This window comes from Equus przewalskii, chromosome 3, assembly GCF_037783145.1.
Source record: "Equus przewalskii isolate Varuska chromosome 3, EquPr2, whole genome shotgun sequence".
NCBI lineage: Eukaryota > Metazoa > Chordata > Mammalia > Perissodactyla > Equidae > Equus > Equus przewalskii.
In genome coordinates, this window is record NC_091833.1 from 25,489,783 (window position 1) to 25,517,610 (window position 27,828).

At 45.9% G+C, this 27,828-nt stretch overlaps 3 protein-coding genes across 9 annotated transcripts in view; 2 read left to right on the forward strand and 1 right to left on the reverse strand.

Moving 5' to 3' along the window:
- Positions 1–5,432: 5,432 nt before the first annotated feature.
- LOC139082493 (metalloproteinase inhibitor 1-like) lies at positions 5,433–7,445 on the reverse strand. The gene is made up of 6 exons (XM_070613918.1): positions 7,438–7,445; positions 7,137–7,266; positions 6,827–6,900; positions 6,532–6,640; positions 6,128–6,249; positions 5,433–5,898 (listed from the first exon to the last, which is right to left on the reverse strand). The coding sequence occupies exons 2-6, from the start codon at positions 7,255–7,257 to the stop codon at positions 5,731–5,733; spliced, it is 594 nt and encodes a 197-aa protein (XP_070470019.1). The 5' UTR covers positions 7,258–7,266; positions 7,438–7,445; the 3' UTR covers positions 5,433–5,730.
- A 9,442-nt stretch (positions 7,446–16,887) lies between these two features.
- Positions 16,888–27,772, forward strand: MON1B (MON1 homolog B, secretory trafficking associated). Of its 2 annotated transcripts, none has more exons than XM_070613922.1 (6): positions 16,888–17,085; positions 17,501–17,658; positions 19,618–19,947; positions 20,473–21,292; positions 21,673–21,820; positions 24,212–27,772. In XM_070613922.1, the coding sequence occupies exons 2-6, from the start codon at positions 17,511–17,513 to the stop codon at positions 24,419–24,421; spliced, it is 1,656 nt and encodes a 551-aa protein (XP_070470023.1). In that variant the 5' UTR covers positions 16,888–17,085; positions 17,501–17,510; the 3' UTR covers positions 24,422–27,772. The 2 variants fall into 2 exon arrangements, with proteins under 2 accessions (XP_070470023.1, XP_008524889.2); XM_008526667.2 differs by having other exon boundaries at positions 17,077–17,284.
- SYCE1L (synaptonemal complex central element protein 1 like) overlaps positions 25,556–27,828 on the forward strand; it is a 120,441-nt gene continuing 118,168 nt past the window's right edge. For all 6 annotated transcript variants that reach the window (XR_011538550.1, XM_070613923.1, XM_070613924.1 and 3 more), the window contains exon 1: positions 25,556–25,689. Coding sequence is in view for 5 of the 6 variants with exons in the window: in XM_070613923.1 (XP_070470024.1) it covers positions 25,581–25,689 (109 nt within the window). In the remaining variant the exon portion in view is untranslated. The remainder of the gene's footprint in view (positions 25,690–27,828) is intronic.

Genomic DNA, 27,828 nt, shown 5'->3' on the forward strand with positions numbered 1-27,828 from the left:
TTTCAGCAGGATAAGGTCGTAGACTGTACTTGAGATTAAGGAAAAAACAGGGTCAGGAATGTGACTTGCAGATGAAGGAGAACTCAAAGTGGCAAAGTAAAATAGGATGAAGAAGCAGAGAGGAGGTTTGTCAACCTGGGTATTTGTTTATTATATTATGTTGATGCCTAAACTATATGAGGAAATGTGTGGATATCATAGGCATACAGCTCCATGAATTGTAACAAAGTCTGCACACCCATGCACCTGCAGCACTCAGATGAAGAAACAGAACAAAACAAATGCCCAAGCACAGATAAGGATTCCTATGCTTGGTGAGCTTTCAGGGTTTGGAGGAGGCTGATGGGATTTGTGAGAATGGTATGTTTGGGATGATTGGTGCATCCTGGAGTCTTAAGGTGTTTAGGAATGTTGATGGGCTCAGGGAGTGTTTTTAAGCCTAGGGATTAAGACAACTCACCAGTTGAGTGAGGCGGAGTGAAATGCATGAGGCTCTTATTTATGTAGTCCCATTCACAGTGACCAGGTAGAGAGGGTGGGCAGGAACTGATCATGGACAAATGAATGAACTCAATGTTTTCCAGCAGACAGAGCCCATAGACAGGGCAGGAATTCAGGAAAGCAGCAACCCATATGAGTTTTGAAATCTATCCACAGGACTCAAAGTACAGCAAAATCAGTTCTCCTTTGCTCTCCGTTACTGTAGTCTCCTCTAATTAGAGAAGAGAAGTGAATCAGGTATTGAGAGGATGAAATGAAGCCACCGTGAAGCCACAGAGCAGGGAGATGGTGACAGGTTGAGAGTAAGGTGGAGAGGAACAGGGAGAAAGAACAGACAACAGATGCACAGATTGCAATGGGATCAGAAAGCAGAGAGAGAGATCAGGAAACATGGTCAAAGAGATTGGGATGATGAGTGGCACTGGGTAAGAGGAGAGAGTGCAGGGCCAGTGAGAGAATCCAGGGAGATGAAGAGAAAGCAGGGAACGGGAAGATGGAAAAGCAGCAGGGAATGGGGAGAGAACATAAGTGACAGTCTGAGAGCTGCAGGAACAGCTTTGGGGGATGCTTAAGGCACAGTTCCCTCCTACCTTTACCCCACCAGGAAGCATTGGTTTTGCTCAAAAAGGAGCACCTCCTAGGAATCCATATGGCACATATTAAAATATAGTTCCTTGTTATGCAGATAACTTTGAGGGAACACATGGTACGCCATTAGAGCCAGCACAACGTGCCTGGATAGACCCACAAAAGGACACACATGGTTTACAGTGGGCAGTTTCAGAGGCTCAGCACACCCTGAGGCAGATAAAGAATCCATAAAGACTGCACATTCTGCCAGCACAATGTCCTGAGGACAACTCAGAGCAGAGCGCCTGATGTGAAGGATTCTGTGTTACCAGATCTGTGAATGGAAGCCATGTAGAGGGATTCCTGCAGGGGAAGGGTATTGGTATGGGTCAATATCCCATGTGAGGAAATCTTTGCCGGGGTATTCTGCCTCATTGGTGTTCTCACACAGAATCACTGATGTAGCTAATTAGAAGATAGCAAATGTTCTTTCAAAGCTTTTGATCCTCTATGAGGAGAAAAGGAATTCATGAAGCTGGCCTGAAGAGCTTCTGTGGGGTGAGAGGCCAGAGTCTTGTTATTTCAACAGGACCTGCTGGAGACCTGAGACCCTCCACGCACCCTCAGCCACAGCAGAGTCAAGGTGGGGGGTGTCTTGGGGATACGAGTTTGGGGAAGCCTTAAAGGATTTACCTTGCTCAAGTTGAACTTATGAAAGTGCGTCTTCTCAGCTGACCTTGCTGGCTTCATCACCAACATTGTATCAATGTGATATGGATGAATCATAGATACTAGAAACTTGTAACAAGTTTCTGTAAGAAACAGTATCAAAAAGAATAGAAGTCAACCTCAAACTACCCTAGGATCAAATCTAGGGTATCACCTGTGTTCCTTATGGTTCTGCATTTAAAATGGGAATAATTTTTACTTCCAAGATAGTTATGAGTAATTACATAATTACTAAATAATTAAACTATTAAAAATATGAAGGGCATGGAGCAGTGTCCAGCACATAATAAATGTGACTCTAGTATTACTTTTGTTAATTTACTTAAAATAAATACTGTAGTTATTATATGGTAACAATAATTAATATTATGCTATAAATGAGGTTACACCTCTTTTAGGTCTCTCAAAAAATACTTTAAAATATGGATTATCTAACTCTATTTTATAAAACATCTTCCTGTTTATAGCAGTACTAATTGCAATTATGTTGGTAAAAAATAATTATAATGTCAATGAGGCATCACATTTCTGCTTATTTCACAGTTGATGGCAGAGCACAACAAGATTGTCAAAAAGTGATACTAACTACTGCTACAAAGGCAGCATAATGCAAATGAACAATGAGAAGGGCACCATTTCACATGAGGAAACCAAAAAGGTGCTGTCCTGACAGTGATGTCTTTCACCAGGCACAAACCCATGCACTGGAAGGTGATCTGTGGAGGTGACACAGGGCAAAGCCTATGGTCCCACCCAGGCCCTCCTCTCAGGGCTGTGCAGACACTCCATGGATGGTCTGCCCCAGGTTCTCCCCTACCCAGTGCCTCTCCAAGACTAGTCATGAGATTACACACAGGGCAGTGATTGTGTCTATGTACCTCATTCCACCCTAACCCCAGGATGGCCATACAGCAGCCTCACCCTGGGTCAGAGCAGAGTCTGAATTTAGATTTAAGATTGTCCAAGTGATGGGGGCCTCCTCTGTTTTCTTTTGACCCATCTGCCCTTCACTGGCAGCCTTCACATCCCTTATCCTTACACAGGAGCTTGATCTCCTCACTCCTCTCCCAGGGCCGGTCACATGGAAGGATGTCACAGGCATGTTGAGGAAAAACTACCATACCCTTGAAACACATACACACATTTGTCCTGACCTCGCCCCTCAGGCTGCATTCACTTCTCAGGCCCACTGTCCAGGCCTGTATGTATCCCCTGGGATCATAGAGGGCCCACCTAGAACTCTGTCCCTCCACACATCCAAAGGCCCCTTCCTTGACACCACCACTGTCCTTTCTACATCCCAAATACCCTTACGAAAGTTTCATGACATGTATTGTCTGGTAGAATCCAAGAGATCTCTGGATCCAACACCTTCTTTAGGCCCAGGATTTATGCCCTCAGTGGGTGAGAGTGACCCTGCTTCAAGATAAGAAGGAACACGGTTAAGGATGGAATTATTGGATGAAGGAGAGTATGACGGCATAAAACAGGCTTTGAATGAAGGAGCAGATAGGATCTTACAAGGGTGAGTTTTCTCTCATTTTTTGTAGTTTATTGATGCTTGATTTTTTTAGAAATCTATTGATGCATAATAGAAATAAAGAAATCTGTTCACATTCGAAATGCACGTCTACACATTTTGACAAAGGATACACACTTCTTTCGCAGCACCCAGATCAAGATATAGTCTTTGTACAGCACTCCAAGAATGACGAAATTTGAAATGTTTGGAGGTGGTTATGAGCTTCTTGAGTGACGAGTTCTTTGGGAGTTTTGTGGTCTTTGGGTGGGTCTTTTGAATCTTCATTGGAAGGCTTGTCCCACAAGAAATGGAGGGATATGCTGGATAGCCTTATTTATATTACCCATTTGCAGAAACCAGGGGACATGGTGGTGCTGGTCTCCACATGTATGAGGACTGTATGTGTCAAGCCAGGCAGAATTGAATTATGTCTTAGCCAGGAATCATGGAAGAGTTATGCTTTGCCTAGGGAGTGGAGAAGCCATGCCTAGTGGAGCTCACCAGCCTTCCCAGTCCTGGGTACCAACCCATTTAGAAAACAGAAGTGTGGCAGGTGCTAGAGATCAGAAAGCAGATCCAAGTAGTCTATAAAAGGATCAGTTTCAGATTTAGGGAGCAAAAAAACAGGTAGAGAACACAGACAATGAGAAGAAAAAAATAAGCAACAGGCCCTGGAGTTCAGGAACAGCTGAGGGGGCTCCTTACAGCTCAGTTACACCATCCCTTGTAGGATCCCTCGAGATGGCACCAATGCAGGTTGTCCAGAAAAATCTCCCATTCTTAATATCCTTAAGCTTACTTATATCTGCAAAGGCTGTCCTGCCTCATGAGGTAACATTCACAGGTTCTAGGAAATAAGATTTGGACATCTTCAAGGGCCATTATTGGCCATTATTCTGCTTCCCTCACATTACTGTCGCTATTACTTATGAGGAATAAAATTATACCAGTAATTAGCACTGCTCTACAACGAGGGTTCTAACTAATTTAAAACTCATAAAAACTCATGTGCTGTAAGGATTTTCTTACCCTACTCTACAAGAACATCTGCACATTTAAATACTATTAATTAGAATTATAAAAATTGAAAAGACAATAATGTCAATAAAGCATCATATTTATCCCTACATCCACGTGATGACAGAGCGTAACAGGACTTTCTAGTGTGGCACTAATTATTGCTACATGGTATCATAATGCAAATGAATAATGGAAGAAGAGCACCTCCATTTTACAGTAAGGAATAGAGAAGGGGCTGTGGTGACAATGATGGCTTTCACCAGGTACAAGCCAATAGACAGGCAGGAACTCTCTGAAGGTCACACAGAGGATAAAGCCTGTGGTCTCAACTGGGCCATCCCCTCTGGACTGGACAGACGTTCCAGGGATGGTCTGCCCCCTGCTCCCCTACTCAGTGCATATCCAGGACTAGTCATGAGATTACACACAGGTGGGTGATTGTGAATATGTACCTACTCTATCTTACACCTAGCGCTGTCCCTACAGAAGCTTCACCCTGGGTCAGTTTCCATGCTATTATGAGAGAAGAACTTGGACTCAACCTTAAATATGTCTATGTGATAGAGGCCTCATTTGCTTTCTCACGACCCATTTGTCCTGCACTAACAGCATCCTTATCCTCTGACCACTACATAGGAAGCCAATCCTCCAGTTCCAATCTCAGGGCCAGACACAACGAGGGATGTCACAGACCTGTGGAGGGCACGCTAGGCCTGGCTCTGGTCCTCAGACTGCCCAGGACCAATTGTTCAGGCTTGTATGTATTTTCTGGGGAGGTACAGGGCCAACCTAAGACTCTGCCTTGCACACATTCAGTCCTCTCCCTGGACCCCAACCCATAGGTATTTTTACATCCCAAAGATCTTTAAGGAAGTTTTATAACGTGACCTGTCTAGTCAGTTCTCAGAGATCTCTGTATCTAGCACCTTCTTTAGTCCCCATGTCTTATGCCGTTAAGGGAGAAGCAGAATGAGAGACAGCATGCTTCAGGGTAACAAGGAGCATGGTTATGGAAGTTATTCCTCAATGAAGAAGAGCCCAGGGAGGAGAGAAGAAGAATTATAGGTGCCGAAAGGATCTGTAAACAGGATAAGGATGCAGCCATTTCTTTGGAGTTTATTGATATTTGATGCAGAAACTACATAACAAAATATGTGCACATCATAAATGCCCATGTCTATGGATCTGGACAAAGGTTACACACCCCTCATTGCAGCACTCTGATGACGAAACAGCCTTTGAAGAACATCCTAAAAAGATGATAACTAAAACGCTTGGAGTGTTTTGTGAGCTTTACGAGAATGGTGTTCTTCATGAGTCTCCTGGTCTTTGGGCAGATATTTGGAAATGCATGAGATGACAAGACACGGGAGAAATAAAGAGAGATGTTAGTTGGGCTCACTTATATTTTTCCATTGGCAAACCAAAGGAGACACAGGGATGCAGGCACCGGTATTGTAAAAGTGTGAGTACTCCATGGGTTTGAGGTAGGAGTTGTCCCAAAGGCATGCCCGGACTGGTTCACCAATTGAAGCTCTTTCTTTCTTGGGCAGTATCTGGAGAGTGGAGAAATCGTAGCAAAGCTCATCACTTTTCCTCCCGGTTCTCAGTTCCATCCCATTAGAAAGAAGCGTGGGAGGTGCCAGAGAACAGAGAGCTGATCTAAATAGAGAAGAGGAAGTTTCAGGTTGGGGGAGCAAGAGGCAAAGACGTGAAGCAGACAGTAGGAAAAGAGAAATAACCAACAAATCCTCAGCTGTGGGAACAGCTGAGAGGACTACTCACAGTGCAGTTACATCCTGCCTTATAGTATGTGAAGAGACCTTGTTTCTGGTGTTCACTGATGTTCTCCCAAGGCATGATATCACACTCTGTCACATTTAGTTGATTTTTATTAATCAGAGGACCTGAAAAGAAGAGATACTATAACAAAAAGATCAACACAATACGTCCAGACGTCCACAGACAGGGATATGCTTTGGTCCATAGGTTTCAGACTCAGAGTCTCGTGACACCCCCAGGCAGGTATAGATTCAGCCAAGTCAGAGGACAGAGTATCCTGTGGAAAATTCCATGGGGAGAGGCTCTGGGGCAGGAGTTACTGTGTCATCATCTTCACGAATGTGTCTCACGTCAAGGAGTCCATGCAGGGGCTAAGTGGACACGGGGCTTGGGTTAGGTCAACTCACCCCATATGAGATACTCGTCGTTAGAATATAACATCTTCGAATGGACATGACTACAGGCAAAAATTGATGCATATTCAAAAAATTGCAAGGGTGCAGGGCCCTTGATCATCTGTGAGAAGAAAGCAGGAAAGTCATTTGGAAAGGAGGAGCTCTGAGGGGGTGGTGGACTGTGGGCTTGCTACATCACCAGGACCCACTGCACTTCTGAGACCTCCTCACTCCTCCCGCCGCAGCAAGGTCCAGGGTCTTGTGTGTCTGTGGGAAGATGAATCTGGGGAGGAGATGCTGGATTTACCTGGACAATGGTGATATCATAAAGCAGCTTGGATGTGCTAAGATCGAGGATTCTCAGGTATTTACCAACAAAGACTGTGGGTAAGAAAAAAATAGTCAGGAAAAACTCTGCCCCTCCTCATGTTTAGGCATTCAAGTTTCTCCTCATTCACCGATATCCAAGCCTCCAAGGGACAGAGTTTATGGAAACCAATGAGTTTCCCTGTCTAGCCACCTTTTAGAGGAGGAGATTTTTTGCCCTCCAGTAACCTCGGGTGAGAATCCCCATGGGACCCATGGTGGTGGCTCTTCTTGGGTCCATCCAGGCATACCAACGTCTGAGTTGCAGTAAATAGTTTGAAGGTGATCCTGGAAGCAATTACAATCCTGTACAGCAGGGGTGACAAACAGGGACATCACCACAGCAGAGGTCAGCAGGAGGGTGCATTCCATGGTGGAGACCTAAAAGGCATGAAGGAGAGGTAAATTACAACTCTCTCACAGCAAAACTTACTCCATTCCACCCACTAATGTCTAAGATAGGGCGAATTTTGTCAAAACATGTACCAGCCTCAATTTCTGTGGCCCTGGGGGAAATGGAGTGTTTCCCCAGAGACTAATGGTAGAACTCACACTGAGTTCCTACCTACCTTTGCCAGTCTGGAAGCTTCTGCAGAGAGCCAAAGCTCAAGAGTGGATAATCATCCTCAGGAGGGTGTGGCCTGGACATTCATGGGCCTATGAGCCACACCTCTCACTCTAAATCCTTCTACAGATCAAGCTCTGGCCATATAGCAAAGTGAGGAAGAGGAAACAGATGGAAGTAGCTGGGGCTTTAAGAGTTTCTTAATCAGACTTTCAGATCATCATCTTTTCTTAGCTACATGCACTTTTACTTCCAAAGGGAACTCTTAGATCATCATTCCTCTTTCCTTCCATGAATGGTGGGCACCATTCTTGGCATGGGAATTCCCACACCATGCCCTGGAAAACCAAGTAGGACCCTTTGATAAACAGGAAAATGTCAAATCCTGTGTTAGCCACACACAAAGGAAAGGAAGGAAACTTGACCCTTTTAGTGATTACAGTAAACCCTAGCCACACCATGGATCAATATACCACAACTGTAGATATTTTGTGTCTTCCTTCAGGCAGAAAACTTGAGGCAGGTAGGACAAGTTGGGAGCAGGAATCAAGCTATAGAACAGAGGCAGCCATGATTCACTTACTCAGGACGAGGAATTATGTTTTTTCTAAGCTTTTTTCCCATTTAATTTTATTGACATTCTTAGCCTGATTTGTAGGAAAATCAGATGCAAGTTGAAGATTAATGAATCTTCTATAAGCATTCTATGTCCATGCCCACCAGCCTCAGACCTTATGACCTGATCTGCTTCATGTGAGCCTGCTGACATTGCCACCATCAAAGTATCAATATAATATTGATAGAACATGGAAACACGTGTTCAAGATTCCCCAGAAGTTCTTCTTTAATCACCCTGAGAAGAACAATGTTGAAATGAATGAAGTCAGCCTCAAACTACCCTAGGATCAAGTCGGAGATACGTTCCTCCCACACTGTGGCATCCAAGATCAGGATATTTATCATCTCTGTTCCTCAAAATACAGTATTAAAATTTAAGCACTTGGAGAAGTACGTGGCACACACTAATGACTCAATACATATCGCTCATGTTTTGTTTTCATAAGTCTCCAAAATCGTTACGTATTCACTCCTCTTACTGCTGTAAGAGGGCATCACAATCATAGCAGCTTAAAGTGACACAAATCTATTTACATTACAGTTATGTAACTCAGAAGTCCCAAATGGGTCTAACTAGGCTAAAATCAAGGTGCCAACATCACCGCTTTCCCACTGGAGGTCCTAAGGGAGAATCTATTTCCTTATTTTTGAAGATTCTATAGGACACTGTCATTCCTTGGCTCTTGGACACCTTCTTCCATCTTCAAAGCAAATAACATATCATCACTCTGATGTCCTCCTTCCATTGTTAAAATTAATTCTGAGTACAGCCAGGAAAGGTTCTCTGGTCTTAGGACTTGTATTTTAGGATTGGACCAACCTGGATAACCCAGAAAAAATTTTCCTTCTGACGATCTTCAGACTTAATCACATGCGCAAAGTCCTTTCCGCCAGGTGAGATAACACATTCACAGGTTTTGGGGAAAAGGAAATGAAGATCTTTAGGAGTTATTGTTATTATTTCTACATATTACTTTCAGTACTATTTATTAGGAATAAAAACGCAGCAGTATTTAACACTGCTTTACAAATAAAATTCTGACATTTAAAAAACCTTCAAAGTATGAATCGTCTAACCCTACTTTACAAGAACATCTAAATTTTTAAAGCAACATTAATTGCAATTATAGAAATAAAAATAATGCGATGGGAAGAGGAACTGAATGAAGGTAAAAATAGAATCTGTCAACATGATGAGGTTTTGACATTCTTTGTAGTTTATTAATATTTGAATTTTCTTAAGTTTATTGATGCATAATCTAGATAAAGAATTACGTGCACATCTACACATTTTGACAAATGCACCTCTCATTCATTGCAGCCCTCAGCTGAAGAGAAAGTCACGAATAACACCTATAAAGATAATATTTGAAATGCCTGGGGAGGCTCACGGGCTGCATGAGTAAGTGTTCTTTGGGAGCTTGTGGGCTTGAGATCTTTGGACATGCACAAGATGGCATGACATGGGAGGACTGGAGGATATGCTGAAGCGTGACACCAGGAGATGCAAATACTGGTCTTGTACAAGTATGTGAGCACAGCAAGCCATCAGGGAGGATAGAGGGCCAACAGCACCATTGTATTATGATACTGACTTATGTCATATAACAATCTGGGAAGTGGAAAAACCTCAGCAAGCTGACCCCCCATCCCTTCTTCCTTAAGTCCTACTCCATTTGTAATAAAGAAATGTGACAGGTATGAAAGCACAGGGCATGTGCCAAGAGCAAAGAGAAGGAGCATTGCTCAGGTTAAGGGAGCAAGAAATGGAGAAGAAATAGACGATAAGAAGTGAAAATGGACCACAGGGCCTCGCTGCAGGAACTGCTGAGAGGCTGCTTAAACTGGAGTTACATTCTTCTCTATAGTTTCTTTCAAAATAAAATCTTGTTTCTGGTCTTTGTTGACCTTTCCCCAAGAAATCATATCACACTTGCTCAAGTGTAATTTATTACTATCCAAATCATCAGGCAGAAACAGATTCAATAGCAAAAGAGTCAGTACACTTTGTCCAGATGTCCACCGGCAAGCACACACTGCTGGGAGGTCATAGGTGGTCAGTCCCAGAGGCTCAGAACCCCTGAAGCAGGTACAGAAGGAGCCAAGAACTGCTAGTTTTATGTAAATAGAACCACCAGAGAGTAACTCAGTGGGTGGAATTTTTGGAGTGGGGCCTCCTGTGTGACTTCGGGCATGCATGGGGCCTAAGCTGCAGGGGTCCATTCTGAGAGTTCACACAACAGGAAACATGGCAGGGGTCAACATGCTCTATGAGAGGAAATCTTTGTTGGAAAGCTAAACTTGTTGGCTTTAGAACACAGAATCACTGACTTAGCTAATTTGAGGATATCATACTGTCCTTCAGGCCTTTTAATCATCTGAGGAGAAAGTGTGTGAAAGAAAAGAAACTGAAGAACTTTGATGGGGTGAGGGAAAAGAGTCATGATATTTCACCAGGACTTGTTGGATGTCCGAGACCCTCCTCGCTCTCTCAATCACAGCAGAGTCAAGGCCATTGTGCTGTGGGCAGATGAGTCTGGGAAAGCATCGATGGCATTGTCTTCCTCTTGTCAAACTCCTGAAGCTGCATCTTTTCACCCGATCTTCTGACATCAATATTGATTGATATATTGACACCAGCAGTATATGAAATATAACATGGACAAAATATAGATACTAGAGACTTGTAACAAGTTTCTGTTTAATCACCCTGAGAGGAAAAGTGTTGAGAAGAATGGAGCCAGGTCTCAAACTATCCTAGAATCAAATCTAAGATATACTCCTTCCTGGCTGCCTTTCCTCGGGAAAGGACATTTACACTCTCTGTCCTTCAGATTCTTTAATGTAATATGAGAACAATTTTGTCTACCAAGATGGTGGGAAAACAGTGTTAAATAATGTAAAGCACACATAAGACACAAAGGTGTGTCTGGTACATGGTAATCCCTCAATGCCTGTTGCCATTATTATCGTTTTCATTCATTTCTTCATTAGTTTTCTCTTATTATGTATATAACATAATACCACAACCTTAGCCACAGAAATAATGCAAATTTATTATCTTATATTTCCGTATGTCAGAACCGCAGCAAAAGTCTCACTGGGCTAAAATTGAGGTATCAACAATGCTACCTTCCCTTCTGGAGGCTCTGAAGAAGTATCTGTGCCTGGCTTTAGGAAATTTCAGAGGCTGCCAACATTCCTTGGCTCTTGGCCTCCTCTGTGCATATTCGAAAGCAACAACGTAGAATCCCTCTGGCTCTTACTTCATTTTCCTAACTATTTACGATTCAATTTGGGAAATGTTCTCCACTTTTTATTTTTTTATATTTTTTTATTAATGTTATGATAGATTACAACCTTGTGAGATTTCAGTTGTACATTTTTGTTAGTCATGTTGTGGGTACACCACTTCCCCCTTTGTGCCCTCCCCCCACCCCCCCCTTTTCCCTGGTAACCACCAATCAGATCTCCTTGTCCATATACTAACTTCCACCTATGAGTGGAGTCATATAGAGTTCGTCTTTCTCTGACTGGCTTATTTCGCTTAACATAATATCCTCGAGGTCCATCCACGTTGCTGTGAATGGGCCAATTTTGTCTTTTTTTTATGGCTGAGTAGTATTCCATTGTGTATATAAACCATATCTTCTTTATCCAATCATCAGTTTCTGGGCATGCAGGTTGGTTCCACGTCTTGGCTATTGTAAATAATGCTGCGATGAACATAGGGGTGCAAGGGACTCTTGGGATTTCTGATTTCAGGTTCTTAGGATAGATACCCAGTAATGGGATGGCTGAGTCATAGGGTATTTCTATTTTTAACTTTTTGAGAAATCTCCATACTGTTTTCCATAGTGGCTGTACCAGTTTGCATTCCCACCAACAGTGTATGAGGGTTCCTTTTTCTCCACAACCTCTCCAACATTTGTCGCTCTTGGATTTGGATGTTTTTGCCAATCTAACAGGTGTAAGGTGATATCTTAGTGTAGTTTTGATTTGCGGGAAATGTTCTCCACTTTTAAGGACTCATGTCATAACATGGAGCCACCGGATATTCCAGGGCAAATCTCCTCAACTCAAGTCCCTTAACCTAAGCACATCTACAAAGTCCCATTCACCAAGTTAGGTCGTATATTCGGAGGTCCAGGGGATTGGGATGCAGGCATTTTTAGGAAGCCATTATTCTGAACACCAAAAATTACTAGCATTAATATTTATTAGAATCAAATTGCAGCAATAAATAGCAAAGCTTTATAAATGAGGTTTTACCTTATTTAAGCCTAAGGCAAAAAAAAAAAAAAAAGGAAAGAGAGAACTGGCTGGTGCTCATTGGAGATCACACGCAGGGCAAAGCTTATGGTCCTGACCAGGCCCTCCTCTCAGAGCTAGGCATACATCCCACGGATGGTCTGCCCCAGGCTCTCCCCAACCCAGTGCCTATCCAGGACTAGTCATGAGATTACACACAGGGCAGAAATCGTGTCTATGCACCCACTCTACCCTAACCTCAGGATGCCAGACAGTAGGTTGGTCCTAGGTCAGGTCAGGCTCTCTTATGGGAGAGGAGTTTAGATTTAGCTTTAAAACTGTCTATGTGATGGAGGCCTCCTCTTCTTTCTTCTGACCCATCTTCCACATACTAGCAGCTTCCACATCCCTTATCACTACACAGGAGATCAATCTCCCCACCCCACTCCCTGGTCAGACAGATAGAGGAATGCCACAGGCATGTTGGGAAAAAAATCACCACAATCCTGACACTGACACTTGGCCTGGCCTTACCCCTTGGACGGCTGTCACTTGTCAGGCCCAACTGTCCAGGCTTGTGTGTACTCTCTGTGGAGATAAAGGGTTCAACCTAGGACTGGGCCCTGCACAAAAGACTGGACCCAAACCCACAGAGATCTTTACATTTGAAAGAACATTAAGGAATGGTCATGCCATGCCCCACTGTGGTCTTATCCCAGAGTTTTATTGCTCCCAGTGAGGAGATACAATGTGCCTCCAGGTAAGAAGGAACAGACACATGGCTGTCTTGCTGGATGAAGAAGAGGTCAAGCGTATACAAGAAGAATTGAATGAAGGTACCAATGGTGTTTCTGGATAGCTTTTTTAAGTCCAGGAACTTTTTAAAGTTTATTGATATATAAACTATATAAAGAAATTTGTACGTGTGATGGGTGTACATCTGTGTGAAGTTTTTTTACGTTCACAGCCCCTCTTATGAGCACCCAGAGAAAAAGACAGTCCATGGAGAGCACCTCAAAAAACTGACACTACTTGACAGTCCTGGGGCGGTGGGATGGTTTGGAAAGGCTGGTGACCTCTGTAATCTGGTAGAATTGTGGGGACTAGTGTGTGGGCAGTTTTGTCTGCTAGGGAGGGTCGCTTGCTTGGAGAGGTCAGTGGTTTTGAGAAGTTGGAGAGTTCATATTTTGGGGAAGTTTGGATATGTTTATTTGAGGAAGACAGGAGATTGAGAGTGACTGTGGGTTTGGAGATGTTGATAGACTTGAAGATTTTGGCTTTGTGGAGGACGTGGGATTAGGGGACGAGAGAGTATTTGGAGAATTTTAAAGACATTAGCCATTTTGTGGGCTGAGGAATCTGGTGGATTGAATCAGGGTTTGATAAACTCCAAGTTAATGAGATTGGTGGCTTTGGGGAGTTAAATAGACATGGGGATTCGAGCATCATGGAGAAGCTGGGATTTGAGGAGCTTGGAAAGTTTGGAAATATTAATGCCTTGGGGGAGGATAGAGGTTTGGAGAGTTTGATGTGTTTGAGCAAGGGGGTAAATTCGAGCAGTGTGGTGTCTTCAGGAAGTCTGCAGGTTTGGAGAGGATGAATGGCCAAGGGATATTGGTGGATTTGGGGCAGTTGATGGACATGGGATATTGTTGGGCTTGAGGAGCTTGATGGTCATGGGACAATGGTGAGTTTGGGGAGATTGAGGTTTCTGTGTGTTTGTTTTAGAGGTTTGTATTTTTTGGAAGGTTGCAGATTTGTAGAAGTTGGCAACTTTAGAGATGTAGATAGGTTCATGGATATTGAGGTATTTGGGATGATTAAGTGTTTTGGACATTTTCTTGGGTTTGAAGAGTTTGGGGAACATTGTTAGGCATGGTGAGGATGTGGTTTGGGAGAGGTTATCATATTTGGGGAGGCATGGTGTTTGGGGATGTTTTAGAATTGGAGACATTGCATATTTTATGGAGGTTGATGACTTTGTGTTTAAGGGTTTGGTTTAATTGGTAGATTTGAGGATGTTAGAAATTTGAAGAGAGCAGTTTGGCTTGGGGAGGATGGTAGGTTTGGGAATGGGGCTAGACCCCTGTTGAGTGACATAGATGGAGCGCAGAAGGCTCTGCATTTGTGGTTCCATTTATATTGATTAGTTCCAATAAGGTAGGCAGGTGCTGACTTTATTCAATTATTGCATTTGATGAATGCAAGGCTGGGGATGTTCCATTCACAACTATGTGTCTCAGAAAGCATCTAATCCTCCCACTGTGGAAGTCTATTTGAAGAATGCGATAAATGAAGCTAAGATCATCATTCCTCTTCTCCCAATTCCTGTTCCCAACCCAATTTGGAAAAGATAATAAGAGTAGGGGATCACAGACCAGAAGAGTGACAAGGTAAAGACAGAAGGGGCAAAGCACAGAGTGAGGGAGCAAGGACTGAAGAAATAGAGCAGAGAACAGCATGATGCGGCAGGGAACAAAAAGTAGGAGCAGGGAGCAGCGTTCCAAATCAGAGAAGAAAGACGTGGAACAAGGTGAGGGGGCACAGAAAAGGGAGAAGGAACAAGGAACAGCAAGACAGGACAGGTAAGAGGGACATGCAGGCAGCAAATGTTCCTGAACTGCAGGGACATCTGAGGGAGGCAGTCACAACTACACAATGACACAAATACACTGCAAGTTATCTTGCTTCTGCTCATAGTTGTGTTCCTCTTCCCACCCCAATTCCCACTGAATATATGCAAGTTCAATTTCTAGCATTCAGGAAATCTAGAAGGAAAAAAATCCCGCAATGTGAGGGTCATCACAATGTATCAGGATAGGCATAGACAAGTTCCTAGTGGTTTATGAATTGTCAGTTCCAGAGGCTCAAGACATCCTGGGGGAAATATAGAACTACATATAGTTGTTCAGTGCTAGGAATATAATGTTCTAGTGACCTCAAGAAAGAAAATGTGCATGGAAAGGGACTCTTTCCTGGGCTTGTGAGTGGGGCCCAGTACGGAAGTGTTCATGCAGACAGTGAGATGGCAAGGATCCGGAGATGGATCAACTCACCCCAAAGGGGATGCCCGCTTTGGGAAGTAAGCACAAGTATTCTCCTTAGCAGTCATACACATGAACTCAAACGCCCTTCAGTTGCTTTGATCCTCTGTAATGAGGATTGAAAAGTACTTATATTTATGTAAATCCAGTGTCTTCCTATTTCACCAGGATTCACTGGACTCCGGAGACTCACTCCATTCTTTTGGCCAGAGCTGTTTTTTAATATCTTGTATTTTGGTGGGAACATGAATGTGGGAAGAGTTGGTTTGTTTACCTGGTGATGTTGATTCATGAAAAAGGATATTCTTGCTGACGTGACAAGGACCATGGAATTTAGCAGAGCACGCTGAGGGGAGGGGAGTCACAATTCAGGGAACCCCTGTTGTCAAGGGATGGAAGAGTTTACTCCTCAATCTCCCGAGGAGAGAGTAATCAGAGTCTATTCCTCCTAAAATTCTCCAATGTAAATGAAAATCCTGCGGGGCAATGGCACTGGGGGGGATCCACTCCTTCGGTCCTCAGGGGCTTTGCCCCGCGGGCTCCGGGCGGGCGCCACGTGGCTAGGCAGTGGGAGAGGGTGGGAAGCCAGAAACCAAGAAAGAGCAATGTGAGAGCGACGAAGAGGAAGAGGGAGAAAGCGAGATACTGGAGGACAGAGAACTAAAGAACAATTGACAGACACAAAGATCTAGAGAAAGACACAGAGACGGAGCTGAACGGACAAGGAGGAGGGCATATAGAGACACAGACACAGACACAGGAAGAGAGACAGAAATGCAGACGCAGAGAGACACCCAGAGACAGAGAGAGAAAGAGACTCAGAGTTAGACAGGGAGTCGCAGGCAGAGACATTTAGAGCAAAGGAGAAGGAGAGTTTAGAGTAGGCGTGCGCAAACCCGCGCTCGCCCTCTCTCCAAAATTGTGGCTAAGACCGCCTGACGCCACCCGGGATGAGAAGATCAGCCAATGGAGGTGCGCAGAGGCCAGAGGGGCATTTTCCTCAACCAACGAGGACTCAGAAGATTCTCGAAGCCATGCCCACTTGCCCCTGGTTTTCGCCTGGGCTCCTAATCTGCATAGCTCCGCCCACAGAGATCTCTCTTCGGAAGTGAGGTCAGCTTGGCCTTTTGCCCATCGGGGCAAGCCCTGGTCAGTCTGCACACTGCCTTCGAAAACTCATTCCCCGGCTCCATGAGCATGTTCACACCTCGCGGTCCCCTTTTTCCACAGGCCGCAGAGCCTTTTGCCTGGCTGAATACTCCCTCTTTGGAGAAGCCCGCCTCTCGATTTAGCAGCCAGGTCCCATAGGCAGGCCAGGCTGCGCACGGCACTCCGATTGGAAGCGGCGACTGTCCGTCAAGCATTCCCTCTCTGCCCAGACTCTATTCCACTTCTCCCTCAACCCTGCTGGTGGATAAGGGAGGGTGAAGACGCCTCAGTTCTGGGGAGCACGTCTATTGGTCGGGCACGGGTACCTATCATGACGTAAGGAGTCGGCGTCTCCTGATTGGGCCTAAGGGAGGCAGTGCCGCCCTCCGTACTCCGGATTGGCTGAACCTGAGCCGCGCCCCCCTCACGCCGACAGTCTTCAGTACGAGAAGTGGGCCCGCCAGGCCTCCGTTAGCCGAGGGAGCCAGTGCTGCGGGAAGGAGTGCAGAGGGGTCTCACTGGGTTCCCAACCAGACCTACGTAGATCCGGGAGTGGCGCGCGCCATCTGAACGGTGAGGGAAAACCGGTGGGCGGCGGGAGGGAGGGGTCGGGCGCTGCGGGGAGGGAATCAAGCTCTGCAACCGGAAGTGTCTTCAGAGCGGCGTCGCACCCGGAAGTGTGGCAAGACAGCAGCTGCACCCGGAAGTGTCATGCTACTGCAGCTGCGGGAAGTAATGCTACCCGGCCAGTTGAGATACGGGGTTAAAACAGGTGTTTATGTATATTTATTTGCTGAGGCTCAGCAGAGCCTCCCTTTTCCAAACGTGTTGAAGGTTGCAAGTATTTGGTCATGTGTTTGAATGTCTCGTCCTGTTGAAACCCGAGGGGAAACGAGCCCTAGGAGTGTGCCCAAGGGGGCCAGGCTCAGTAAAGGCTTTAAAAAAGTTTCTTTCGCTGCCCGTCAATCTCAGTTCCTTTCCCCTACAGGGATGTGCAGATGGAGGCCGGTGGAGACGCTGCTGCCCCAGCCCCTGGGGACGCGGAGGACGTGGAGGACACGCAGTTCCCCAGTGAGGAGGCTGGAAACGGTGGAGATGTTCACGAGGGCTCGCCGGATCCCGAAGATGGGGGCCTGGAGGAAACAGGTATGCCTGCCCCCTCACTAGGGTCTTGAAGGGAATCCCTAGAGAGTGTCATTGTTGGAGGATGTCAGTAGGGGACCAATGAGGAGTCTTTGGGGACTCAGGAAGTAGCTTTAGCCATAGCAGCGTCAGTAGGAGGTCATTGTGAACTCATGGTTTAGTTCAAATCATTGAGGAATGAAGAGTAAATCAGTGGGTGTCAATGAATGTTCACTGGGGACTTGTGAGTTTAGATCTTTGAGGAATCAAAAAGGGGTCAGTTGGGGTCAGAGAGGGGCGTTAGGGATTTAGGATGTTTAGGTAAATCAATGGCCAAAAGAAAGTTAATGGGAGCAAAGGGGGATTATTTAGGGTGTTATTTAAATCATTGAGGTGGGAAAGGGGATCATTGGGGGCCAATGGGCACTCAGTGTTTACATCATTGAGGAGTTAATGGTGAGTTGTTGGAGAGAGTCTTTAAGAAACCAGATGTTAGTGGATATTATGGTGATCCTTGGTTGGGAGGCAGTGGATGTCAGTGAGATTATTAGAGAAGTCAAAGGACCAGTAGGAGGGTTTTTGAAGACCTGGGTGGATGTGTGAAGGTATTTGGTGGAGAATCAATGGGAATCATTGGGGAATCAGTGCTCATTGACCACTTTGAAATTAGTGGATGTTAATGGGGTCATTGGGAAGGATTAGTAGACATCACTGAGCATAAATAGTGGTGGGGGGATGGGGGAATCTTTGAGAACTTAGGAATTATTGGCAAGTAATGGCAGGTATTGGGAGGAGGTAATTGGGGACCAGTTAATTGAGGACGTGGGAAGTCAGTGAATGTGAATGAGAGAATGAGGGAATATGAGGTCATTGAGATTCTATGGGAAAACTGTTGACACATAGTTGCCAATGGATAATAATGGTTGTCTTTAGGAGATCAGTGGACATCAACTGGAATAAATGGGAGAGGTGTCAGGGGAATCAGTAGGGGGCAATGAAGTCATGGGTTTCATTGGTGACTGTTATTGATGGTTATGGGGAAGAACAATGTTGGTCATTATTAAAGTCCTGTGTGTTGGTATATAAAGTGGTGGTTATTGTAAGGAGGAGATGGCTATCATTGAGAACAAGAGGGGTCAGGGGAGTCAGTGGAGGTCACTGAAGTCCTGGGTGTTAGTGGAGATTAATAGTGGTCACTAGGGAGAAGGGAGAATACAATAAAGTTGAGGTCGCTGGAGGTCTTGGATATTAGTGAAGGTTAATGGTGGTCATGGTGGGGATGGAGTGGACATGGAGTAGAATAGATTGTGGGTCAGAGCAATCATTAAGTGTTGGAAAACCCAGGTATTAGTGATGTTAATGTGGAGTCATTGGAATATTAGTGAACAATAGTGGGAGTAAAGAGGGAATTGGGGGAGTCCTGAAGATCAGGGTGTTAGTGGATATTCATGGCAGTCACTGGGAGAATTAATGGTCATCACCAAGAATATAAATGGGTGACCAGGAGAGTCAATGGGGTTATTAGGGATCAGTGGACATCAATGAGAATAAATAAGGGATTAGGATAGGGGGAGCCATCAAAGACCCAAATATTGGTAGAGGTAATGATGGTCATTGAGGGGTGAGTAGATATCAGGAGAATAAATAAGAGGTCAGAGGTATTAATGTGGGCTCATTGAAGATGAATATATTAATAGTGGTCATTCAGAGGCAATGGGGTGCTTTGAAGAGTTGGGAATAGCAGTTATTGAAAGAATAATTGGCCTCTAGGGACATAGGGGGTTCAATAATGAGAATGAGAGATTAGATTATTGGGATTTTAGGGGAATCATGTGGACATCACTGAGGGGCAGAGGAGATACGCTGGAGGTCTATTTCGGTATCAGGGGTCATTGGAGATCTGGTAGGAATTTTGTGGGTCCCTGGGCACATGGAGTTAGTGGAAGTCCACAGGCAGATGACCCACCAGGGGTTCCCTTTCAGGACCTGAGACCAAGGAACAGCCACCTGACCTGCTGTCACCACTGCCACAGTTGGAGGCCCCATCATGCACCTGTGGGCTCTGGAGTCCTGCAGCCTCTGAGAATAGTCCCATGGGTGGCCCCGAGAGTGGCTCTGGGGGCCAGGGCGGGGACCCCAGTGACGAGGACTGGCGCAGCAAGCGGAAGCACGTGTTTGTGCTGAGCGAGGCAGGCAAGCCCATCTACTCGAGGTACGGTAGTGTGGAGGCACTGTCGACTACCATGGGTGTGATGACAGCCTTGGTGTCCTTCGTGCAGAGTGCAGGAGATGCCATCCGCGCCATCTATGCTGGTGAGCAAAGGAGCACGAGGCAGGATGGTATGGTGATTGGGAATATGTCTGGCTAGCTGTAGGTCTGTCTGTCTGTCTGTAGCCTGGGGGACTACCCAGCCAGCCATGGGTGAGTCAGTATGTGTGGATGGCTGGCTAGGTGTCTGGGTGTTGGGTGGTTCCATCTGTCTGGCCTGCTGGGTTCTGAATGATTAACTCACGGATTTAAGTGAACGACTGGATACTTACTTGTTGTTCTCAAAGTGTGACTTGAGTGCCTTTCTGGCTCTCTGTCAGTCCTTGCTCCATCTTCCCCCGCTTCATGCTGTGTGTCTAACCTGACTCCATGACCATCCCATCACATCTCTACAAATGTCCAAACTCCCCCAGCTTGTCCTTACCCTAGTCCAACTGTCCATCGAGTGACCCTGTGAGCTCGGGCTAGAGGTTTGTGTGTTGGGGGGAAGGGTGGAAGAGCCCCACCTGACACCCTCTGGTCACTACTGACCCATTTCTACCCCCTGCCCCAACCCTTCCCTCTCCCAGAGGACCACAAGCTGGTGTTCCTACAGCAGGGCCCACTGCTGCTGGTGGCTGTGTCAAGGACTCCTCAGTCAGCATCCCAGCTGCGCGGGGAGCTGCTCGCTGTGCACGCACAGATCGTGAGCACGTTGACGCGCGCAAGCGTGGCCCGCATCTTCGCACGCAAGCAGAACTACGACCTCCGCCGCCTGCTGGCCGGCTCGGAGCGCACACTGGACCGGCTTTTGGACAGTATGGAGCGGGACCCAGGTGCCCTGCTGCTGGGCGCTGTGCGCTGTGTGCCCCTCGCTCGCCCGCTGCGGGAAGCACTGGGTGCACTCCTACGACGATGCACAGCACCTGGTCTGGCACTGTCAGTGCTGGCGGTTGGCGGTCGACTGGTGACAGCAGCCCAGGAGCGCACTGTGCTGGCCGAGTGCAGGCTGGACCCAGCTGACCTGCAGTTGCTGCTCGACTGGGTGGGTGCACCGGCCTTCGCAGCAGGAGAAGCGTGGGCACCTGTGTGCCTGCCCCGCTTCAACCCCGATGGTTTCTTCTATGCCTACGTGGCCCGCCTGGATGCCATGCCTGTGTGCCTGCTGCTGCTTGGCACCGACCCTGAGGCGTTCCATGACATGGCCACCTGCCGGCGCTTGGTTGAAGACGGCATGCACACCCTTGGTGCCATGCGTGCCCTCCGGGAGGCTGCCAGCTTCTCTAATGCCTCATCAGCCAGTGCCCCTGCCTACAGTGTGCAGGCAGTGGGGGCACCTGGACTCCGGCACTTCCTCTATAAGCCGCTGGACATCCCTGACCATCACCGCCAGCTGCCCCAGTTTACCAGGTGGGCAATAGTTACCCTATGAGCAACCGGCCAGGCAGGAAGGCTTATCTAAGTGGAAAGTTTAGCACTGCATAGACCTCACCTTGGAGAGAGAGCCAACTGTGCTCTAGAAAGATGGAATGGAATGGGTGTCTGTCTGATGTGGGAGGCTTGACCACCAATATCAAGGAATCCTTTATTCTAATGGAGAAGAGGGCCCCAGTATTCTAGGAATTCCCTAGTTTGATGGGGAAGCTGGGCCTCAAACCACCGAGACTCCTCCAGTCTAATGGGGGAGGCTCAGCTCCCTGACTTAATTGAACTCCCTTGACTGAGGGGAGATGGGCCTGCCGAGAAAGCCCTAGACTGACCTTGTCCCCTACCTCCCTCCATCACTGCAGCCCTGAGCTAGAGGCCCCGTACAGCAGAGAGGAGGAGCGGCAGCGCCTGTCAGACCTATACCACCGCCTACACGCGCGCCTCCATAGCACCTCCCGGCCCCTGCGACTCATTTATCACGTGGCTGAGAAGGAGACGCTGCTGGCCTGGGTGAGTTGGGGAGGGCTCTGCAGGAGTTAATTCCCCACTTCAAGCCTCTTCTCCCTCCACTGTATCCCCTCTGGCTGTAACAGCCTCCATCAAGCACACCACGCCTTTGCTTCCAATGCTTGTCCCTGCCATTACACATGTGTCTTTGAAACCCATGAGGATTGATCACAGTGTCTACACCTCTCCATTAGCCCCATCTTTCTGTTTGTTCTTCCCCCATTAGCAAATAATACAGTGTCTTCAACTTTCCACAGGCTCCATTAACAACCATCACTGTGCCTGCCGAATTCCCATAAGCCCCGCCCATGTGTCTGCAGGCACCAGTTCAGTTTGGACTCTTAAGTCCCTGGCACTCCTTGAACACTACAGGCTTGGTCCCATGCTGTGCCTTCCACCTGGGGTATCCTTCCCTAGGGTCTCTTCCGGGCTCCTGTCATCACTTCCCATCAGTCTATTAAAGGTCAGCTATTCAGGGAGTTTGGTCAAGATGACCCCGTTGGAAACAGCACCTTCTCCCAGGCTCTGCCATTTAGCACACATTTATTAAATCATTCATTGCACGCCTCTGTGTATCAGGCATCGTTCTAGGCTGAGGATTTTATTTAAAATTTTTTTAACTTTACTTTTCAAGCAATGTTAGACCTACAAAGAAGTTGCAAAATAGTGCAAAGGATTACTATAAATAGGTTCTTCACCTAGTTTCTCTATATGTTAACATAACCACAGGAACTTACCAAAATCGGGAAATTAATATCAGTACAGTAACATCTAATCTACAGACTTCATTCAGATTTCACCAATTGTCCCACCAATGTCCTTTTACTGGTCCAGGATCACATGTTGGATTTATTTATTGTGTCTCCTTAGTCTCATTTATTCTGGAACAGTTGGTCTTTTTTGTCTTTTGTGACCTTGGCACTTTTAAAGAGTACCAGCCAGTTAGTTTGTAGAATGTTCCTCAACTTGGGTTTTTCTAGTATTTTATCATGACTAAATTGAGGTCATGCATTTTTGGCAAGAATATCACAGAAGTGATATGCCCTTCTCTGTATCATATCAGGAGGCCCACGATGTCAGTTTGCCCCACTGTTGACGCTGTTATCTGTGATCACTTAGTTAAGATGGTGTCTGCCCATTTTCTCCACCACAGAGTTAGTAATTTTCCCCTTCGTAACTAGTGAATGTCTTGTGGTGATTACATCAGTGTTCTGTCTTTCATTCACTAATTTTAATAAGCATTAATGATTTTTGCCTTCAGCCATTATTACTCTGGTGTTTACCAGACGGTGATTTTTCCAACTCCATCGTTCCTACCACATTTATTGGTTGCATTTCTTCTAAATGGAAGAACTTCTCTTCCTATTTGTTTGTAGAGTTTTAAATTTTATATCAGTATGGTCTCATGGATTTTTCTTTTATTCAGTGGGGTAAAAGCCTTTTCTGTCATTTACTTTTATGCTCAGATTGCCTCTGATTTAGCCTGTGGGAGCTGTGATTTCGTCAGGCTGGTCCCTGTGTCTTTTTGACACATCCTCATCACTGCTCGAACACTCCTTACTTTCTGGCACAAGACATTCCAAGCTCATCTTGTACTTTCTCTGTACTAGTCCTGAAATCAGCCATCTGTCCAAGGAGCCCTTGTACCTTTTAGTGGAGAATGGTGTTTCACAATCAAGATATGGTAGACCCAGGAGTTTAAATTGGGTGGGCAGGGGATGCCTCACTGAAGAGATGGCATCTAAGTAGGAGGGGAGGCAGTGGACCATGTGGGTATCTGGAGGAAGTGTACACCTGGCAGAGGGAAAGGACTGAGCAAACGCTGTGAAGTGGGATTGAGCCTGGTTGTATTTGAGGAGCAGCAAGGAGAAGCTAGAATAGCTGGAACAGAGGGAGCGAGGTGAAGAGCAGTGAGAGGTGGTGCAGAAAGGTGTGACCTGGTTAAGTCTCCCAAATTGGTGTGAGGATTAAAGTGAAATAATCCTCATATTTTGCCCAGGCTACAGCGGATGAAAACATAGGTATGTGGAGCTTAGAAGAGGACCTTGTATGCCACAATTGCTCAATAAATGTTAAGCACTCTTGTTGTTATGCCCAGTCTATAGATGAACAAACTAAGGTCCAGAGAGAATACACACACACACATACAGCCAGCGTCACCCAATTGAAGCCACCAGATCTAGCTGATCCTTTGGCCCATCTGCAAACCCCAGGCCCACCCATGACACAATAATGTCAACTTACTTGCTTTAGCACAGTGGCCAGGCGGCACCAGGTGGAGCTGGTACCAGTGCATTGTCCAGACAGGAGATAGGCATGGGGCTAGGGTGAGGGGACACAATTGGGCATGGCCAGCTCCGGCCCAGCTGACTCTGTCTCCTCTCAAACCCACAGGTGACTTCCAAATTTGAGCTCTATACCTGCCTCAGCCCCCTGGTGACCAAGGCAGGTGCCATCTTGGTAGTGACCAAACTCCTGCGCTGGGTGAAGAAGGAAGAGGATCGGCTCTTTATTCGTTACCCACCCAAGTACTCCACACCCCCAGCAGCCCCAGCTGCCTCTGCGGACCAGGCTTCCCATAATGGCTTGTTCACTGGCCCTTGAGAGGTGGAGATCCCAGATTGGGAAGTGCTGGCAAGGACCACCTTTGGCTTTTACCTTCTGTCTCCACCCTGGAAATGGGGCATGGGTGGGGCGGCAGGGGCGTTAGTGGTGGTGTCTGTGGCTGGTCCCTGTCTCCCTGGACAAAGGGGCAAGATCTGAGGGTCTGCCCACAAATGAGAGATGGGTGGCAGCACGACTGCACACAGTGAGCAGGCTGCTTCCCCAGCCCCCTCATGCACCTCCACCTCTGGGGAAATCCTTAGGAAAACCTCTTCCCCTCTCTCTGCCTCACCTTCTCCACTTTGATGATGTTCAGGCATCTGTCAGGGGCTGCCTCCTCCTATCCTGGGCACCACCCCTTCTGTACTGCATGGAGTCTGCCTCTGCGAGGGGATCTCAGCCCTGAGTGTCCAGAGCTGCCCAAGGTCTCTTTGGGTGGCCCACAGGGATTCTGGAACTGGGAGTACAGGGCCAGCCTGTGCTTGGAACCAGCCTGAGGATATTTTAAAGAAAAACTTTACATGAAAGGCTGGAAACCCGTCCCCACAGGGACATTCCTTTGCCCTTCATGCACTTCATCTGTACCCTGTCCAAAATGACCATCAACGCTGGCTGCTGCTAATATGAACGAAAATGTACCCTTCAGGGTCTCCCTGTCTATGTAAACCAGGACAAAGTCCCTGACTTCCCCCAGTGGCTTAAATCCAGAATTTCTACACAGGATGTGCACTTGGCTTCTAAGGCTCATTCTACTCATCCGTGAAATGGAGATAACTAACCTCGCATAGGCTGTTCAGTGTGTGAACAGAAAGGAACTCAAACTCTTGTGCACCACTACAGAGCACATGCACGTTTGTCCCAGCCTTGCACAACTTGCACAACACAGGCAACCTGGAGAGGGAGAGACCTCCCTACAGTTTTGTATGTGTGTGCACAACACTCTCCAACCGACTAAGACCCTAATTCTGCCCTCCTTTTCACTCGTGGTGTACGCATGCGCGCTAACTGTTGCTCAGGGGCTTGGCGCGCTCTGTTTGCCTGGACCATGGCTCCTCACCCTGGTCTACTGATGGGTAAACGCGCACTGCACGCATGCGCGTTGCAGGGCCTTTCGCCCTCGCGTGGTGTTTTTTTTTTTTGTTTTTTTTTTTAACCAATCATGTTACAAGGCGCACCCGTGCAAGCCTCGCGTTGGAAAATGGCGGGCAAGCTGGAGCCTTTGAAAGTGGAGCCACTGGAAGTCGCGGAGGAGTCTGAGGAGGCTGAAGGTAGCGAGTGCAGGCGGGCCTCTCCCCTGGGGCAGAAGGGAGGGAGCCTTCGTCCCATTACAGTAATGAAATATTTATAGCAGTACTAAAAAAAAAGGTAAAATTGTAAGCCTTTTATAAAAAAAGATACTGTTCAACAAAGTGGAGAAAAATAACATGAATATTCTCATCTAGATTAACTCTTGTCAGCTTTATTGGATATATGGGGTAAGTATTTTAAAGTAAACAATAGACTCAGTACTTCAATTTGCATCTCAACGGAGAAAAGAGGTGGATGTGCTCGTAAAAATCACCGTGCTGCTGCCACATCTAAGAAAGTGAACAGTGATTGCCCAATATCATCATTTCACACCTGGCCCATACCACACTGTGCATGGACTCTTCGGTTTTACTGAGAACGGCCGCTTCCACAGACAGGTTCTTTTCTCCAGGGCATTTTGTGGATAATAGTCCCCCAACCCCTAGTGAGAGGGGAAAAAATAAAATCATCCTGGAGACAATTGGAAACTGCAGTCTAGTCAAAAGAAGAAAACCTTCCAAGACAATGAGCCACTACTATGCCACTAGCATTTTTTAATTAGAAATTTTCAAAATGTACCAAAGTACAGAAAACAGAATGATGAACGCCCATCTCCCCATCACTGTTTCAACAGTTGTTGACTTTCTGCCCTCCTTTCATCAATCTCTAACCCCTCTTCCTACAGACTCTTTCAACTGCTATATTAATAAACGCGTTGGATGGCATTTTCCCAGACCTATCTATGCAGACATCAACAATAATAATGACTTGCTTGTTTATTGTCTGTCCTAGGATGTGAGCTCCATGAGAACCATTTACTGCTGTTTCCCCAACTCCTAAAACAATGCCTGCTTGGCACATAGTGGGTGCTCCATGATTTTTTTTTTTATTGTGTGAATAATGAAATAACTTAAAACCAAGAGCTCTCTTAGATTAGGACCACACATTGAATGCCAACTTTCAACAAAGGACAGACAAAAATAAGATAGATGCAAATAGATCTCATTTATTAAGCACTTACTATAGCTGACACTGTGCTAAAAAACTATGTTAATATCAATCTTTCAAATTCATCAAAAGTGAAGTTATTAATTTCACCAGCAATGGAGAAAATATAAAAGCATGTCAAGTTACCATTTCCGGCCCATCAAAATTGGCTTTATAAAGGGAGAAATAATATCTAATATTGATTACTCTGTGGGCAAAAAGGCCGTCTCTTGCCTCACTGGGAGAACTGACCAGTAAAGGCTTTGCTGGAGGCAGAATATGTTTAGCATCTCAAATGCTACTCCATGTCTTCAGTCACTGTGCTTGGTAATAGGAGGACTACACAGACCTGTGGACCAGGAAGGGTCATTGGAGTGTTGTTGATGGAAGGAAAACACGAGGAGCAATCACAGAAATAGCTGCATTGAGGTATAGCCATGCCTATTGTGGAATGCCCACGTGGTGGGCTTTTTTTTTAAGTGGCAGGAAAAAATAGTTAAATTCTAACTTAATTTAAAATGATGAAAAATTAATTTTTAAAAGGATAAGATCATGATTTATTGACATAGAATGAGCTCCAAAAGAGATCCTATTTTTATGAGAGAAAAGCAAGTTGGGATTAAAAAAAAAAAAAGAGGGGGCACTGTCAACTCTAGCCCTGTGTATGTAGCACAGAAAAATGGAGGCTAAAGACCTACCAGATGATCCAAACAAGGGACTTGGATTTGGCGGGCTGCACACAGGTTGAGGCGTTTTTGTGACTTTTGTTTTTTGGGAAAATGTAAGTAGTTCTATATAATTTTAAAATGGAAAAATTTGAATGGCATTTGAGGATGATATATTAATAAATATTAACATCCCGGTTTTGATGATTATATTGTGGTTACCTGGTAGAGTCCCTTTGTATATTGGAAATATACAGTGGACTGCTAAGGAATAATGATGCGTGCAATTTATGGGACAGAAACGCTCCCAAATGGGAAATCTGATACAAGAGCAAATAGGAGCATTGTGGTCTATTTCTACAACCTTTGTGTACGTCTGAAATTATTTCAAAATAAAATGTTCAAAAAGGGGGCTTATGCTCTACAGGCTGTTTTGTTTTGTAATGTGGATTTTTGGAGAATTTTATC

Bases quoted from the DNA above. Each gene is read 5' to 3' on its own strand.
- MON1B (XM_070613922.1), top strand. From the start codon at position 17,511: ATGGAGGCCGGTGGAGACGCTGCTGCCCCAGCCCCTGGGGACGCGGAG. The intron at 17,659-19,617 runs GTATGCCTGCCC...GTTCCCTTTCAG, and splicing joins TGGGGGCCTGGAGGAAACAG to GACCTGAGACCAAGGAACAG. The intron at 21,821-24,211 runs GTGAGTTGGGGA...TCAAACCCACAG, and splicing joins AGGAGACGCTGCTGGCCTGG to GTGACTTCCAAATTTGAGCT.
- LOC139082493 (XM_070613918.1), bottom strand. From the start codon at position 7,257: ATGGAATGCACCCTCCTGCTGACCTCTGCTGTGGTGATGTCCCTGTTT. The intron at 6,641-6,826 runs GTAAATCCAGCA...TTCTTCTCACAG, and splicing joins ATGATATCACCATTGTCCAG to ATGATCAAGGGCCCTGCACC. The intron at 6,250-6,531 runs GTGAGTTGACCT...TCTTCTTTTCAG, and splicing joins CGACGAGTATCTCATATGGG to GTCCTCTGATTAATAAAAAT.